Source organism: Musa acuminata, chromosome BXJ1-3 (assembly GCF_036884655.1).
Source record: "Musa acuminata AAA Group cultivar baxijiao chromosome BXJ1-3, Cavendish_Baxijiao_AAA, whole genome shotgun sequence".
In the NCBI taxonomy this organism is placed as follows: domain Eukaryota; kingdom Viridiplantae; phylum Streptophyta; class Magnoliopsida; order Zingiberales; family Musaceae; genus Musa; species Musa acuminata.
In genome coordinates this window covers 44917519-44934385 of record NC_088329.1, presented here as the reverse complement: position 1 = coordinate 44934385, position 16867 = coordinate 44917519, and the positions used below count along the sequence as shown (strand labels likewise).

Sequence of the window (16867 nt, the reverse complement as noted above, 5' to 3'; positions counted from 1 at the left end):
CCAACCCATGTGGCTATGCACGATCTAACTTGCGAGTCATGACTTAATTCAAAGGTACGACTAAACCTTACTTGTGAGTGAGGCCCAGCTCAACTATGCAATTGATGTTAGACACATCATCATCTCTCTACTTAGCCTAGTGTATGCCAACAAATTCACTTAGGAAAAAATTATAACCATCCGATTAATTCCACATCAAAATTAGGTAAGACTAAGATTGACTTATAAAGGTTTAATGAGTATATTACTAACTTTCATTTATATATTTTTAACCAATGGTTTAGGTCAAACGAAGATGATAAACCAGTTAGCCAATCAGGCTCCCAGGTCATGACATTTGATATCAAAACCAACCGAGTATTTGAAAACGATGAGGAGACTCAAGTAGGAAAAGACTACCTGTTGATAGAGGTAGAGGACTCATCACGATACGAAGCTACCATTCGCCCATAAACCATGTTATGACTTGATGAGGACGTTAAACCAGTGAGAAAAATTATAATATATCGATTAGTTTCATATTAAAAGATAAGACTAAAATTAACTTATAAAGATTTGATAAGCATACTATTATCAATTTTAGTCTAGTCATTTTAATCAGTTAATGAATCAATTAGTTTATTAGGCCCGGATAATAACAGAGAGTTCGAGATTTGGATAGAAAAAGATATTCTCCTGACCTAATGAGAAAGATGACAGAGTACTGCAGAGGTCAAAAATATAAAGTTGAGGTCAAAAAAGCAAAATAGATGAGTAAGGTAAAGCTTATGATGCATGAACCCCCCACTAAATAGAGTGGGCAATGTGACGCCTCCGGGAGCATCCCTGCATGGGAGAAAACATACCTCAAATTGTAGCTAGTCACGTGACTGCCAGCACAAAGAGAGGGACCCAAATGGTAATTACCCTAACCTAGCAACAATAGTGAGCCAAGAAAAAAAAAATATTCGACTCACTATAGAATATTTTCTTGGGCCTCACCCACTCATTCATTTATTGTTATAGATGCCAATTATTATTCACTTATGAACTCATTTTCCATTTCAATCCTAGCTTGAGTATCGAAGGGATCAATTCGGACAATCCCAAATCTAGTCTTCTTGTAAGATGATCATCAAGTGAGCAAACGAGTGCCCGAACCACCCTCTTATACATTTCCAAGCTCATCATAGCATGGCTCCAATGGGGCCCCTCCATTGAGTTGGGAACGTCTACTATCTTTAGTACAATAAGCAACATCGAGTGATGCTAACCGAGGCCACAAACCTCTGAGACATCTTTAGAGAAGGTTCTATTGAGCTCGGGGGTTACCTCCCTTTAGCATCGGAGATCCTCCTTTTTTTGCATAATTCTCCACTTTCGAGACATCGAGAAGACTAGTGAGGATCCAACCTTGGGCTGCACTAGAGACTCCTACCCAATTAATACTTTCATCTCATAGTATCTATGAAGATTTGTTGCATACACGGGTCTATTGATTACGAATTCTTCTCGTCGGTCTCCAAATTAATGCAACTGCCTGCATAATCTACTCTGAGAGGAAAACGTCACTCGATTATATAGAAATGCGTTGTTGAAACCTCAATTACAACTGATGGGTTACTTTAAAGCCAAAGTATTAATCAACATCGGAACTACTGTTGCGTTCTATATTTCTAGGATTGGTCTTCGCATATCGATCGTACATGTGGATTTTTTTAGGAGTTATTATATGGCCAGTCCACGTCCAAATGCCTGTCTCAAGCTTTGAACTCCTCCTTCCATAATATCTATCTCTATTGTCACGTAAAAATTATTACGCGGGGATGTATTCGATAAACATCCTTTTATTAATGCTTATTTGGTTAATGAGAAAATTAGAAGATTGGAAAAGCGAAATAGGTGTTGTGTGTTAAATTACTATGAGAGCGACCGAGAAATATGTCTGGGAGCTCTAATAACGTAGGAGAGTGTGATGGTTAGTGTATGATAGAATAATAAGTGGACACTCTCTACTTAAGCTTTTTGATGAAATAACTTACAGAGGTGCAGAGAATTAAAATAATATCGGAGCAATATAATGAGAAGATATCAAATTCCTTTTGGATATATATATATATATATATATATATATATATATATATATATATATATATATATATATAGGAAACAGAGACGAATGATTAGATATTTCAAAGTCAAGGACCCAACCCTGGCAGTTAACCAACTCGGATCAACCTGATGCCCGACCGTTATCCACCGTGGTACCTACCTCGTCGATGGGTCCCCGTCGGGCCCCACGCGTTCCTTCCAATCACCGCACGAGTAGATGACGCGGTTCGTGCTGTGATTTGGGACCTACGCGCTTCGTCCAATTACGGCGCGAGTTAGGTGATTGAGAAGAGTAGGATTACGGAGAAGAGCCGACCGGCGCGTGGCGGTCATGGGAGGGTTTAGCCGGTGGACAGGTGGGTAGAGTCTTTTAAATGGGGCTCCTGCGGTCCTCCACGGATCGGAACTGCTCCCTCTCTGTCTCTCTCTCTCGGCGAGTCCGGCCGGGGATGGCGTGGTGGGATCGGGTAACGTCGCCGATGAGGAGGGTCTGGACCGGCGTCGCTACCCGCCTCGGGATTCGCAAATCCGGTGAGTCGCACAACCCCTCTTTCCGATGCCCCGCGGCCCTGGTGCCCTGACACACGGGGTCTCATTCTTCCTCCCCCTGTGCTCTCCCGCAGGGCTGACGCAGCTGAGGGAGGAGGTGAGCACGTGCGAGTACGAGGACGTGCACGTGATGTGGGAGCTGCTTACGGAGTCGGGGCGGGCCGGACCTCACCGGGCGGGGCCGGCGACGGCGGCAAGGAGGAGGAGGAGGAGGCCCCGGCGGGACGAGTCGCACGTGTGGTCCGTGCTCGAGTGGGCACGCCTCGGCTTCTGCCGCAGGTTCTAGCTACCTCACGCGCGTGCCGAGAATATTATTTCCCTTTCTTTTTTCTTATATATATAAATAGATATATTATATGTATGTATTTGGGTGGGTGTATGACCTGAGAATTTAGCAATACATAGTGTGTTTTATTAAGCTTTCTTGGTCGGTATCATTGTGTTGCTACTGTTCGTATTAATAGCCAGTCATCAACATTTTTGTACCATAAAGGCTGAGAGTAAGTATGATTGAGCTTTGATGACGGAAAAACAAAAACAAAAAAAAAAGGAAAAATAAGTTTGACATATGCAACTGTGAGGAAAAGTTAAACAGGATTTGCAGTATATCTATCTATCGCCAAAAAGAAAAAGGTTAAAGAAGACAATTCGGAAGTCCAAATACCATTTATTTAAGAATCAGTACAGTCGTATGATTCACGGACTCCATAATTAAATGTCCCGAGGGAGGTTTTGACTTGAAGAAACACGTCTTATGGATGCCATAATTAATGTTTTGAAGAGAGGCTGGCTGTTGTTGTACTTTCATTGGGGTAATTTATTATGATGCAGAGTTAGATATTGTACCGAATCCACTAACATACATATAAAACAGTGAAAGGTTGGTTACGATCGTGAACAAGTGTCTGTTGCTTCGAGAGCTCAACACGCGATCGGTGCGAGTTGATCACATCAGTCGATATGACAAAAATCATGCTTGTTTTATAACGCCAGTTGGAGAAGACGGTGGAAGCATGTCATTGTCACAGGTTAAATCTAATTGAGCTTGCAATAAGAAACGATGCATCCTTCGAGACACTACACAAGGATTAAGGACACGACAAGGCCGACGCCTACTTCGATCAATCATTCGAGCACTGATGTGCTACAGGAAACGACTAGAAGCATGCGCGTTGTCTTCTGGTTCAGATTAACTCTAAAAACATGCCCATGTGTGAAGCAACATTCAAGGTTTCTTCTTTAACATCAAGATAGCAGGAAACCAAGTGTAACTTTCACTTTAAGAGAACAACTACAGGTAGTAACATAATCTGAGGAGCTTAAGAGGAACCTTCACCTTGATCACTAGATAGCTGCTGCAGGCTCTCGATAGCCCGAAATGATGGTCGCTCCTCGAATTTTAACAGATGGGCAACTTCATAAACAGGCCGCAACTGCCAAATCATCTGAACATCCAGATACGCATCACATTCGAAACACCAGACCGATAGATCACTGTTGGAAAATCTTAAGCGATGTGAAGCAGGACCCAAGCGAGGTTAATCTATCAAGTAAAGGATTTCTGAATATATTATACCTGAAGCTCAAAGCAAGGCAGTGCCCACTCTCTTCATAGTGCTTAAGCATGTGTTTATTTATAAAACGACTGCAAAAGACGTCTTTACAGCTCAAACATAACCAATTTTCGGCAGGGTGGTGGCATCTGAAACATATGTGAAAGATTTCATTAGACGATCAATCTGGTAGCTAACACAATTTCCTATCTTGAAATTTTATTCAATTGTGGTAGGCAACATTGAACTACTTATGATCCGATTGTGAGTAACAGAATCGGATTTACCCACATTTTTTTGATAGCCATCATCAAAACACGAAGAATCACAGGCGATGAGAACTATGAGAGGTACAAGGGGAAGTAGAAAAACCCTCCCTCACTCTGATGTGAATGTGAGTCCCTGTGATGCACTCTACTTCTATTTTATATACAAAAAAGTTCAGGCAATTTGATTAATCATCCTGCTTTAACCATTTGAACCCTATTCATCCGTCAAATAGTTAATAGTGGAGATTATGTTCTACCTCTATCTGTAAGTATATGTAAAGACAATAAATCCTGAACTCAGGAACCCTCGTGTTCTCCAACTTCTAGGGACAGAAGCCTAAAATGTATGGTATTGACCATGGACCCAATTCGAGGTTGGGTCCACAGTTTTGTTGATCTAAGACACAATAATTAGTTTCCAAGATCCTAAGGTGGATGTTTCTTGAGATTTATGGCCTGTCTTCTGATAAAAAAAAATCCAAAACATTGGATTCATGGAATGATCAATACATGAACCGTCATCCATTTGAAGACTCGACTGTGTCCTAATATGTCAGTTTCTAGATATCATGTGTTGTTATACCGGAGAGCGATGAAAGAACAGTCAATAAGATATGGCACCAAAACAGGTTTGGATGATACTTTTTCTTTATCTAGCCAACTCTGCTCAAATCTTTCTGTCGCCACACAAAGAGTCCAAGCATTGATTATTCATGGAAATTCAAGATATGTCATATTTCAAGATAGAGTTGTTCTTACGCGGTAACCTGATGAAAAACTGGAGCAAGCAAAGGTATGTTGCGAAACATAGTTTGATGAGACAATAAATCATCCAATCCCACTAAAGTCACGATGAATTGTTTGATTATCTTTGGTTATCTTGAAGCATTCTCCTATATAATTAGAGATTCAAAGAAGTTAGAATTATCAGACAACAGGATGATCACTTCAAAGCATCAAGCAGTAAGTTGATATATGACATAACAAAAAATGCTGTTCTCTGATGACAAGGTTGAGCTGCCAATTCAGATGCTTGCTGCTAAGTGAAGTAGCAAAAATGGGTACTTCTTTTCACATAATACTGTGCTTTTAACAGAGTAAATGTGGATACTCCAACATAATGCCTGAATAGAAGAATGCATGAGACCTAAACCGACATAAGATAAATCCTCAAACATCACATGACGAAGGTCCATGAAGCTGCAGGGGACTGGAAATTCATTTGGACATTAGAGCGAACAGGTGATAGCTCGCAGACCCCAAGCTTTTAGTGATCACTTTCAATCATGAAAAGGGCGTCGGTTCTACGAATCCCAAAAAATTCCTAGGTTTTCCATCCTCCACCTCGATTCCTCGTAATCTCTACGTACGCGTGGACATTACATTCGAAAACTAGTTTGCGATCGAAGCAAAAACCGAATCTGGTGTTCATTAACTTTATGAAAGGCAAACCTGGAGCAGGGGGAATCCGGGAGAGGGATCTGAGAGAGATCGGAACACAACGAGGGAAGGTGGTCGCAAGCGGTTCGAGCCTCCACCCACCCGGATTCGGCGCCGAAGAAGTCCTCTTCGTCCACTTCGCGCTAAGAGGCATCAAAGATCTTAAACGGAGAATAAATAGCACCACGTAGAAGAAGAGAATAGAAGAAGGAGATCGCTTACCGTTCCCGACGACGAACCGCCCTCCGCCGCCATCGGGGATCGATCTCGAAAGAATTATAGTGGAAAGTGACCCAACGAGTTGGGAAGTACGAGAAATGAAGCACCTTTTTGTTATATAACGTTGTGGACGGGCGTCAATATAAAAACGTTCTACCCCAAGAGAGAGAGAGAGAGAGAGATATATATATATATATATATATAAGAAATAAATCATTATTTTATATAAATTTTTTTACTTTATATTTAAATTTCTTACTTTATAATACTAAATATTTTTAATTAAAAAATATATCTTCTTATTGAAACCATAAGTAATGAAAATTCTTGGCCTCATATCTATTATAAAATAATATATTATTCTAAAAATAAATATAAAAACTCTCGAAAATTTAAAAATATAATATTTTAATATTTATCATATATATATATTAATAATTTAATATAAAATGATAATATATCAATTCATTATAAATATTATGTATCATAAAAATGATAATAATTCTTATATAGTAAATAAAATCATGCATAAGTTATATGCGACATACTTTTATGATATACATAATGGTCAAACAATAAATATACACATCATCACACATATACTCCTATACATACTTTACAGGATAATTTTTTTTCAACAATAAATTGAGAAAATTCATATTACACTCCAACGGTAATAAATGATGAAGTTATATTCCTTACTTACCCAATCACATTGGTTATGTCTAATCATCAATCATATGGGTTGAGTTATACATAATCATATGGATTAATCCATGTTTGATCACATGCGTTGAATTATATTTGATCATATGAGCTGGATTATGTCTGGTCACATATGCTCACCATATTATGGCACATGTGCTAAGTTTTACCTAGTCACATGGGCTAATATGGCAAATAAAGTTATACCCAAATTTGATCCCTCTCATTAAATAAAATTTTAATATTTTTAGAAGTATTATAAAATAATAATTAACTTCAAATATATTATTTTTTTCATAAATTAATTAATTTAGATTCATAATTTTAATTTTAAAATTAATTAAATCATAACAATTCACACATAATTCTTTGAAACATAAATATATCTAATTAAATAAATTAGAACTATTATTAAATTAACTAATCATTCTAATATTACAATTCAATGATCATTACTTATTAATCATAAAATTTTAAAATTCAAATATTATTATGCATCACATAAATTATAATTAGTATAATATCAAAAAATTTAAGATATAAATTAAAAACTAATAATAAAAGAACAAATGATCTTACCTCTCTTCGAGGAATTTTTTCCTCAAGGAATCCTCTCATAAATCCTTCTAGCTCGATGAGGAACGAGGAAGAGGAGCCCATGGACTTCTATAGTTCCTTGGTTCGACCTCCTAATGAGAATTTAGGTCTTGCGCAAACGTCTCATCCTTACGACTAGTTTACTTTCTATGGAATGTCTCGTGGTTCCTCTAGTGCTAGTTTTGAGTGTTTGCGAATCATGGTGGCGATCATCACCAGCAGAAATCCTTGGTTCCAGTTCCAGGGAGGCTGATGAACAGTTCATGACAGCCACCAAATTACATGCACTCATGCATTGGTCGTCATTCAAGAACACCTGAGCTAATTTAGTGGCTATTAATGGTGGAAGTATTTAGCTTACGAGTACCCCAAGCTGATATATACCGAGAGTTCAAATCTTCATATAGTTCTCTCATTGAAACCCAACAGGGTTGAAAAGCGCGTATGGAAACGAGGAAGAAGACGAGCTTTGCATGACTACTGAGGGAAAAAAGCCATGCTCGACGTTTCAGACCTGCTTTCTCCAACACTTACTACTGCTCACCCAACGACTCAGCGACGTCCGAAAGCGGAGCAGAATCATTAGGACAAGGAGTTGCGTACGGCTTTTGGCTGCCTGAGAGGGCAATGGAGTCAGTAACGCACCAACAAAGGCAAAAAAGGGATGCGTAAGATGCGTTCGTGTTGCCTTCATCTTATATTCTTTTGACCTCCGGTGAGTCAGCATCGATGCAGAACCAATTATTTCTGATAAAGATATATATATTTGTTTATAGATGGACATATATGATTTGATCTTTTAGATATATTATGTACTTTTTTTGTGTGTTAAATTAAATTTATTTTTGAAAAAATCAACCTTCAGGGACACTAGAAATTCTCATAAAATGCCCTCTTAATCTTTTTTGACTTTAACAAGAAGTTATTGCTAGAATAACAACACTGGAACTCCAAATTGACATTGACACTTACATACATATATCATCGATCGTTTACATCATTTTTATCTGATGCACCGGAAAATTAAAGCTGACCGAACACTGACACGTCACCTACGAAGCGAATACCCGCTACGTACCACGCGGGCCCCACGAGTTCCCCGACATGCTCTCGGAATCCTCCCGGGGGTACAATAATTGGCACGTACACAGAGACACCGCGTTTCGCAGAAGACACGGCACTGCACAGCGCTGCGCTGCGCTGCGCTGCGCATGGCCGGTTCACGAGCTCCACCAAGATGAGGTACGTTCTTTGTGTGCCAGCCATGCGCACGCAAAGACTCCACAAGTGGAATCCGCGTCATGTAAAGCCAATCACCCTCCGTCTTCCGATTCTTATATCCCATCCCTGCTGTGTGGAGTTTCCTAATTCCCGGTGCATGAACCTGACGAGGCACCAGCCTCAGCCCCCTACAGAGAAAGCTATAGCTGTATAGAGAGAGAGAGAGAGAGAGAGAGAGAGAGAGAGAGAGAGGAGATGAGGTAATATACATATAAAGAGGAAGGGAGGACGGTGGCTTTTGTGATGTTCCCCGTCTTCCCCACCACGTAATCCCACTGTATCTCTGTGTGCGCTGAGAGCAGTCTCACCGCCCCCTGTGCTATACTATTCGTCCACTTGCCCTTATAACGAGGGTTTAAGCATTTGGGGTTTCGACTAATGATCGTTGTTAATTGATTGATTCGCCCCGTCCGGAATCGGGCGGAGTGGGAAGAGACAAGGTTCGATGGGCGGGTGGCGGGCGGGTCCCGCCACCGAACGCGGCGAGGCGAGGCGAGTCGAATACGACGACGAGAAAAGAAGGCGAAGAGAAAAAGAGAGGTGGGAGTGCGATGCTCGCTTCGCTACTTTGCCGCTTTCCCCGTCGCATCAGCGCGTCCGTCATCCCCCACGAGCGAGGCCCAGACGGAGGGACGGCAGGAAAGGAACCGCCGAATACGGCGCTGACACAGCGCCGCACACGCCCGTGATAGCGTTGTGCGGAGATGGGACGTGCCGGCCCCGCGAATGACCGGGGCGTGTGCAGGCGGCGACTCGCGACACGGCGGGGATGGAAGATGCCTTCCCCTCTTCCGCACGCCTCCTGCCATCCCCTAAGAGCCGTCCTTTCCGCTGTCGCCTCCTCTCTTCCTTCACCCTTCATGCTATGGTCGTAGGGTTGGTATCGACGGCGTGAGATAACGAGATTGATGACACCAAGGCTGATGTGGCTATTAATTATTGGTTGGTGATGCGTCAGAAGACTATGCATCGTGCGGTCGCGATGGATTTCCTTATCCTATTCCGGCAGTGCCAAGAAATGAAGAACGTAAACCAAATTACAAGGGAGATTTATTTAATAGACTAACATCACGGACTAACAGACCGCCTCAATTCACATCGTTACCCAACATATTAATTAGAAATCTCGCCTGCCAAAAGCGAATGCCAAAACTTTCGCCGGGATAAACAACCAGAAGAGTCACAGACAAATAAGGGGATCAGTTCCTCAGGCGAAGAGATTGAGAAGCCTCGGTTCGGCGGTGGAGCTGTCGCTCTCGCCGCCGCTCGTCGTCACCGATCCCTCTGAGTTCATCGACGGCGTGGCCGGGCGCCTGCGCCGTTTCTCCTCAAACCCGCCCGCGGGGGACCGGCGGGTCAAGCACAGGTCCAGATCGCATGCCGCCGCTGCGTCGGATGGGGCCGGTGCCTTCCGCCGTTTGGCCGCTGAGAAGGAGGAGAACCCGATCCTCGGACGAGGGCAGGGGCCGTCCGCCTCCGGCGTCTCATCGTCGCCGTGACCGAACAGCGAGCGGAGCGTGCCGCCGCGGAGGACCGTCTCCACCGCCTCCTGGCAGAGGTGCCAGTTTCCGGCCCACAGCAGCCCCACGGCGCCGTTCACCGGGTTGATGGTTCGCCCGCACGCCTCAAACAGCAGGGACTGGAACAGAGCTGCGACCAAATTAGATGGGGTGCGTTAGAATCCCAAGATCTAGAAACCCAAGGAGCAAAACCTGATCAAACCAGGGATTCGGGGGCGCGAACCGGGGCGCTGGGAAGGGGGGACGGCGGAGATGAAGGACATGAGGCCGGCGCGGCCGAAGAACTTGGCGACGAAGACGGTAGCGTGTGCCTGAGCCTCGGCGGAGTCGATCCACTGCAAACAAGGCCGGAGCAAGCAGGAGTCGCTGCAGCCCTTGCGGAGAACTCTGCACCCGTTGCAACTCATCTCCGACGATGTCTCATCCACCGCTCGATCGCTACACGGAGGTCAGCTCTTCCTCCTCCTCTCTTCCACTATAGTTCTTCTACCAATCCTCTAAACGTGCTACAATTAGTTCCTTGTTCTTCTTCTTTCTTCGACTCTGGGAGACTTGAGCGGAGATGGAAGAGGGCGGAGAAGAGCGAGGCGGAATGAGGAGCGGGCGCGGAGGCGGTGAGGGGAACGGGGGAATATATAAGGGAGACCGGGGTTAGGTAACTCGACCTTAGAGTTAACGTGCTTGAGGTATTGGGGGTGGTGTGGTTACCGCCTTGGGGTGGGGCGGGAGGGGTTCCAAGCTCCTGGGATTTCGGGGGGCGGGGCAGCTCCGTGTTGCTGCGGTTGGTCGGTCCCGCGTTCCCCACCGTTTGATTCCTTTGCGGAGGGGGCGTTGGTGCGTTTTGATGATACGGCCTTCTTTTGGCGTCCCTCGCACCCCACGTCAAGTCGCAATTGCTTAGTGGTCGTTTGGCTTTTGTTATTATTTTCCTTATTTTAATCGTACTTCTAGTGAATATATATATCCCTAATTTAATTAGTTATCTCATCCAATATATATCATTTGTTTTTATGGGGATGGATGGAACGACCGAATTCAATCGCACAGTTTAGACTTGGACGATAGGGGATGAGTCTAACCCTTGTAAGAAGCTTTTTTTTAATTATTATTCTTTTATCATAGGGATATATAAAATTGAAATGAGACATGATGATTTTTGGATTAGAGAGGATGTTTGATGGTGAGAGAACAAGAGTTGTATGATTTTGAGGAATAAAAATAGATAAAATTCTCAATAAAATTATGATCATTAGTTGGGTGGTCAATCAGATCTGCTCCCCTCTTAGTCAACCTCTACAGGCGACAAGCTACAGGGGACCGTTCGAGTTAGTCGCCTACATGGATAAGCAACAAGAGGAAGGTATTAAGGTGATTATGAATGTTTCTCTTGACCTTCTAAGTATAAAAGATCATGTTTGCCTAAGGGCCAGACCTCTCTCATTGTAAGTCTTTTCACCCCCATAACTCCACAACACTAACTAGAGTGACAGAGGGGTCAGGTCGAGAAATCCCCCCATCTCCTCGACGTTGATCTCAATGCAGCACACCTTGAGGAGACTAGAGCCCACCTCAGGAAGCTGAGAATTCTTCTAAAACTACCTCCGAGCCACCTCGGATACCTTGACGTTACATCAATCGCCCCTTCAATTTGTCATGAGGATCGTTTGGACGACTTTGCGTTTTTAAGACCGAGCCATGTCGACTTCTGGTCGATGATATCAAGGCAATAATAAAAAGAGTTTTAGTGGATTAAATTGAGTCTCTCTTTTAAGACCCAGTATTCTTTTTTTACAAGGAGACAGGATGTTGGAATCCTAATAGTTTAGGATGACAACCGACTGTCCCTTGGTTGAGGTACTATTCATGTTGTCTTGATCATGAGTAGCTGTAGGGAGTTCGATCTTATCATTATTGAGGTTGGTCTTGATACCAATAAAGAACAGCTGAGCTTACTTCAAGTTGACTACGAATGGACGATGGATATTTTTCCCTCGTCAAAGGTAAGGTTACGTGTTACATGAGAATATGTTCTCATACGTAGTATGTAGAAACAAGCATCTTCTTCTTTCTACCTCAAGAAGAGAAGTGGCACCAATACTAGTTGTAGCACTAAGGCGACAACCATATATTCTCCTTAGCAAGTTGCAGGTGGAGGAGTTGACATCAATAATTGGAATCCCCGGCAATGCGACAAGAGCCATCTATTCTTGGAGAGGCGTCTATTCTATTCTTACTACTACTACTAGTACTACAATGCCCATTTCCTCTCCTGCTCTAATTTGCCTATTCCAAAATACCATCCCAGCATCATCTCATCAAAAATATATTAGGGTTGTTCACAATTATTCACTCATTTAGTCGAGATTAGTCATTACTTTCAACCCTATTACAACTTAATTAGACTATTACAACTTAGGTGCATGAGTTATTACCCTGTGGAAATGGAATTTGACATTGCCTACATGAATGGCCACAAAGCTGCATAGATAAGTATGTGTTTCCTTGTAACAAATGATATTGACTTGGAAAATTAAGAGCACAAGCATGATCAAGTTTTCTTAGTGAAAGAGGAAGCATCATTGGGGTTGCTAAGTAAAGATGGGAATATGTCAGATTGAATAGCCTATAACAACTTAGATAATGCCCAAAGTTGTCAGTAAAGATATAATATATACTTGGTATCAATTAATAGAAGAGGGAAACAGTGCAGAAAGCATATTTACTAATGCATATTGATTTCAGATCCTACAGCTGACACATTAATAGATGAGGAAAGCAGATACACCTACTTATTTTTATTGTGTTTTGGACAGCAGTGGATGAATTAATTGGTTTTGGATCAACAGATGATTGTGAAGGACGCAAAAGAGTATGGTAAGAACAGTGTCAGAACCTACATACAGCAAACAATGTCTCAGCACCATAGCAAACAACAGCAGTATGAATCAGGCTTTGATCCAAGCTACATAGACTGCACCTTCTCTTCTTGACTTCTGCTTAGATTACGACGCCTGGACTCTCTGGAAGAGATGGAAGGTCTAATATTCCGAGTCTGCAACAGCAATAAGTGCAGGTCAGGTGACCTGACAGGCTCATCTTTCCTCATCCATCGAGGACGATGCCAGAGGTAACGCTAAACTCTCAGTCTCGTTGGTTCTTTCTCTCCTCTTCTGCAAGCCATATAAAACCAACAATAGCATCAGAAAGAACACTAGAATTATTGCTCTATAGGACAAGTTTGGACTAAGTATTTACCCTTGCATAGAGGCTTTGAGCTCCTGTTGTTGATCGAAGACCCATCCCATTCTTATTGTCGCAATTAGATTTGGAGTTGCAGATCCAAACGATGTAGAGCTTAGGTCGTTCTCTGAGCTGCCGAAGCTGCAGCTCTACTCGATCGACTCATCAAAAGCTAATTATATATTATCCCATATAGTTAGCTACTTTTAATGTCTTGATCCCTACACTTTAAATAATTATAATATCTTTATAGTTACGAAAATGAAATATCTAGATCTATTTATCTTAACGCTATCGATTTCACCAATGGAAATACAAAAACAAAAGATAAAAAAAAATTGAACATTTAGTTGGTGGTGGCGGACGACGACGTCGCTAAGAGATGTAGACGACTATTGTGGACGAGGAGAGTGACGATGAGAGGTGAGGATCGTTTTACATCTGTGTCATTGTAGTTGCCGAGCGAGGAAAAGACCGTCGATGCAGATGTTGAGCAACGTTGCTCTGCATCTACATCGATGTCGATATAGTTGTCGATCGACATTGCTTGACGTTTGCATTGATGGCCCTTTCACCGCTCGACATATACATCAACGTTGACATAGATGTAGAGTGACGTCGCTCGACAACTACATCAACGTCGACGTAGATGCAGAAGCGATGAAAGGGTCGCTCGACAACTACGCCAATGCAAATGCAGAGTGGTGAAAGAGTCGCTCAACAACTACGTCACGTCACCACTCTTTTTATCAACAACAGCCACCTGTGACCCCCGGTGGCCCCGTTATCTGCCACCACCAATGTCGTCCGCTATCACGAAGTGAAATATTTTTGTTGATAAAACCAATGACGTAAAAAAAAAAAAAAATCTAGATGATTCATTTCGTAACTATAGGAATGCCAATGTAATGTTTTAAAGTATAGGGATCGAAATATTAAAAATAACTAACTATACGTGGTAACATGTAATTAGGCCACTCATCGATTGTGTCTTCCTCGTTGACATCTCCAGACTTTGCTCTTAAGCATGCAATGTGATAGAAGTTGTGGGTAAAGCCATTCGAACAAACTGTGAACACTCACCGATGACAAAACCTGGGCCTTCTTTCTAGGACCTCCACCTCCCCTGCTGCTGGGCTTCTGGATGTCGCTTGTGGGTGGAGGACGAGGTGTTGGTGATTGCTGAATCAAGTCTCCAGCTTCGTCACAGCTCGTCTCCACGTTCTTGCTGAGTGCTTTAGTGACTGCATGAAGCGCATATGGATCGTTCATGCTGTAGGCTCCGTCGCTAGTAATGGTGTCGACGAAACCAGCAGAGTAGAACGAGTGGCGGTCAGCATCATCCGAACAATAGAACGGATCGGCGCAACGAGCAGGCCATAATATGGATTCGTCACCATGCTGCGGAGGAGCACCAGATCGTTGCGGCATTACGTCGAACACCTCAGGTGCAAGAGAGATCCAAAATGCCCCCGAGACAATCCATCGGTTTCCATTCGGGGCGAGGGTGGGAAGGGATGAAGAGTGTGTGAGAGTGCTCGGTTTGCTTGATGAGACAATGGCATGGTTTGTGGAGTACTTATACCCGTAAAGTAGTTGACTTCAAACTTCGATATCAGCATCGGCAAAGAAAGCAATCGTAGAGTCCACCGAAGGCGGCACAATTAAGACGGTGGCAATGACGGAGTAGGAAAAGACACATTAGATGGAAGTCAAAATAATAAGTCATGAATAATTACATGAGCACAAAACAAAGTGATTGAAAGGTGATGAGCGGATGATTAACTGAGGTTACAGTAGTCGGTAGGAAGGAGATGTGGGAGATTTTAGGTATATAGTAAACAAATACGGGGGGATTTACTTTGTTTCAATATGGGATATAATATAAACAAGAATATAAGGGAGGACTGACACGGAAATACTCACCCCTAATCACAACACAAGTATATCACGTGTAATGTAAGATCCCATCAACAGGTAAAATCAAGTGTGATTAAAAAATATTTTATTCATATCATAAAATAAGTTAACTATAAGACCACATGTAAGTCACAACGGAGCACACGTCCGAATCTACCTCAGTCATCAAGAGACTAATTGAACTTTCAACCACATTTCTTACGCATACAAATCTGAACCGAGTTAAGTTAATCTTGGCATCACCAATATCGACACTTTTAAGGAGAAGGAACTAAAGAGATCCGCATAGGCATGGAAAGTAACATGAACTTGGCATTCACGTAATATTTACACAATTAAAAGCATGATCAAAAATTTAAATTGGTTGGCCTTGTTTAGTTATTTCTGAGTTATCCAATGTAGAATTATCGTAAGTACCTCTAAAGCTATTTTTTTGGTTTCTTATTTGATTGAATAAATCCAAATTAAGATCAGTAGACTCGTCTATCTCTATAAATCAACTCAAATATTAAACTAAATCACAGCACCTGTTGTCTAAAACATATGCTTTTTCTGCGTGATCCTTTTTTATGGGCACGAAAAGACACATCAAAGAAAGAAAGAGAGAGAAACAGATCCAGAATGTATAAAAGGTTTGGATTTGATGTATGTTTTTAATGACTAAATTCTAATGGACGACGTGTAATTCCAACAAACAATTTTGAACTATGAGCCGATACTTACAAAATGAGGGGTAATCAAGTTTTAGATCACACATACTCAAATACCGAAGCACTAAAACACGAAAATGAAAGCCAAAATTCAGTCATGACAAAGAAACCACTGAAATAAGCCCACTAATGGAACATGTCTGGGGAACATCATATAAAACAACAATGAGATAACAAATGCAAGCAAGGATGATGATATGGGAATTGACTGAATATGTCATAGAACTGGAAATATTCGGATGTACTTTGGAGACCAAAAGATCCAACCAAATTGTTTGTGACAATTAATGTTACAAAGATCATGCAAGAATGAGAAAATTGTAGAAAATTGCAGTCTTAAAAGTCGACCATATGTTAGCCTAAAGCTATTCATTGTAGTCAAAGGTCATAATGATTTTGTGATACTAAATTTAACTAAACATATGATTTTTTATAAATCTCAATGATGTTATGACTTATGACTTTATTGTTATTGTTGTTATGTTAACACCGCATCCTTCTGTGCACTGATAATATGATCCATCAATACTATTTGGTCTAAATTTCTAAAATCCAAATACAATGATAACTGATGTCTACATAAATTAGAAAAAAGGAATTAATGCAAGACATACTGGCTAGGTGATACAAATAAAAAAATCAACAAAATCTAAGCATCAATTACAATATCTAACATGAAGAAGCTACTTATACTTAAAAGGCCAACAACTTAAATTGAGACACAGCAACATTTAATCATGACAGGCAGAACTAGGAATAGGTTATCTACCCAG

The 16867-nt window shown here is 41.8% G+C and overlaps 2 protein-coding genes and 3 long non-coding RNA genes across 5 annotated transcripts; 2 read left to right on the top strand and 3 right to left on the bottom strand.

Annotated features, from left to right (window-relative positions):
- The first annotated feature begins 2486 nt into the window (after positions 1–2486).
- Positions 2487–3058, top strand: LOC135638254 (uncharacterized). Its single transcript, XR_010496564.1, has 2 exons — positions 2487–2622; positions 2715–3058. It is a non-coding gene; the product is annotated as an uncharacterized LOC135638254 (long non-coding RNA).
- A 601-nt stretch (positions 3059–3659) lies between these two features.
- LOC135638250 (uncharacterized) lies at positions 3660–6265 on the bottom strand. The gene is made up of 4 exons (XM_065151291.1): positions 6125–6265; positions 5915–6045; positions 4217–4342; positions 3660–4134 (listed from the first exon to the last, which is right to left on the bottom strand). The coding sequence occupies exons 1-4, from the start codon at positions 6155–6157 to the stop codon at positions 3960–3962; spliced, it is 465 nt and encodes a 154-aa protein (XP_065007363.1). The 5' UTR covers positions 6158–6265; the 3' UTR covers positions 3660–3959.
- A 3467-nt stretch (positions 6266–9732) lies between these two features.
- On the bottom strand, positions 9733–10849 carry LOC135634327 (LOB domain-containing protein 37-like). The gene is made up of 2 exons (XM_065144738.1): positions 10448–10849; positions 9733–10354 (listed from the first exon to the last, which is right to left on the bottom strand). Exons 1-2 carry the CDS (start codon positions 10629–10631, stop codon positions 9912–9914), a joined length of 627 nt encoding a protein of 208 aa, XP_065000810.1. The 5' UTR covers positions 10632–10849; the 3' UTR covers positions 9733–9911.
- On the top strand, positions 10534–16233 carry LOC135634333 (uncharacterized). The gene is made up of 3 exons (XR_010495296.1): positions 10534–10672; positions 13071–13351; positions 14577–16233. It is a non-coding gene; the product is annotated as an uncharacterized LOC135634333 (long non-coding RNA).
- Positions 12957–13649, bottom strand: LOC135634337 (uncharacterized). Its single transcript, XR_010495297.1, has 2 exons — positions 13480–13649; positions 12957–13394 (listed from the first exon to the last, which is right to left on the bottom strand). It is a non-coding gene; the product is annotated as an uncharacterized LOC135634337 (long non-coding RNA).
- Positions 16234–16867: the final 634 nt, after the last annotated feature.

What these genes read in the sequence shown, in the direction of transcription:
- LOC135638250 (XM_065151291.1), bottom strand. Translation starts at nt 6,157, where the DNA reads ATGGCGGCGGAGGGCGGTTCGTCGTCGGGAACG. An exon ending in GCGGTTCGTCGTCGGGAACG is followed by an intron (nt 6,046 to 6,124) that starts GTAAGCGATCTC and finishes GATGCCTCTTAG; the next exon opens with CGCGAAGTGGACGAAGAGGA. An exon ending in TGCCTTGCTTTGAGCTTCAG is followed by an intron (nt 4,135 to 4,216) that starts GTATAATATATT and finishes ATTTTCCAACAG; the next exon opens with TGATCTATCGGTCTGGTGTT.
- LOC135634327 (XM_065144738.1), bottom strand. Translation starts at nt 10,631, where the DNA reads ATGAGTTGCAACGGGTGCAGAGTTCTCCGCAAGGGCTGCAGCGACTCC. An exon ending in CCCCCCTTCCCAGCGCCCCG is followed by an intron (nt 10,355 to 10,447) that starts GTTCGCGCCCCC and finishes ATTTGGTCGCAG; the next exon opens with CTCTGTTCCAGTCCCTGCTG.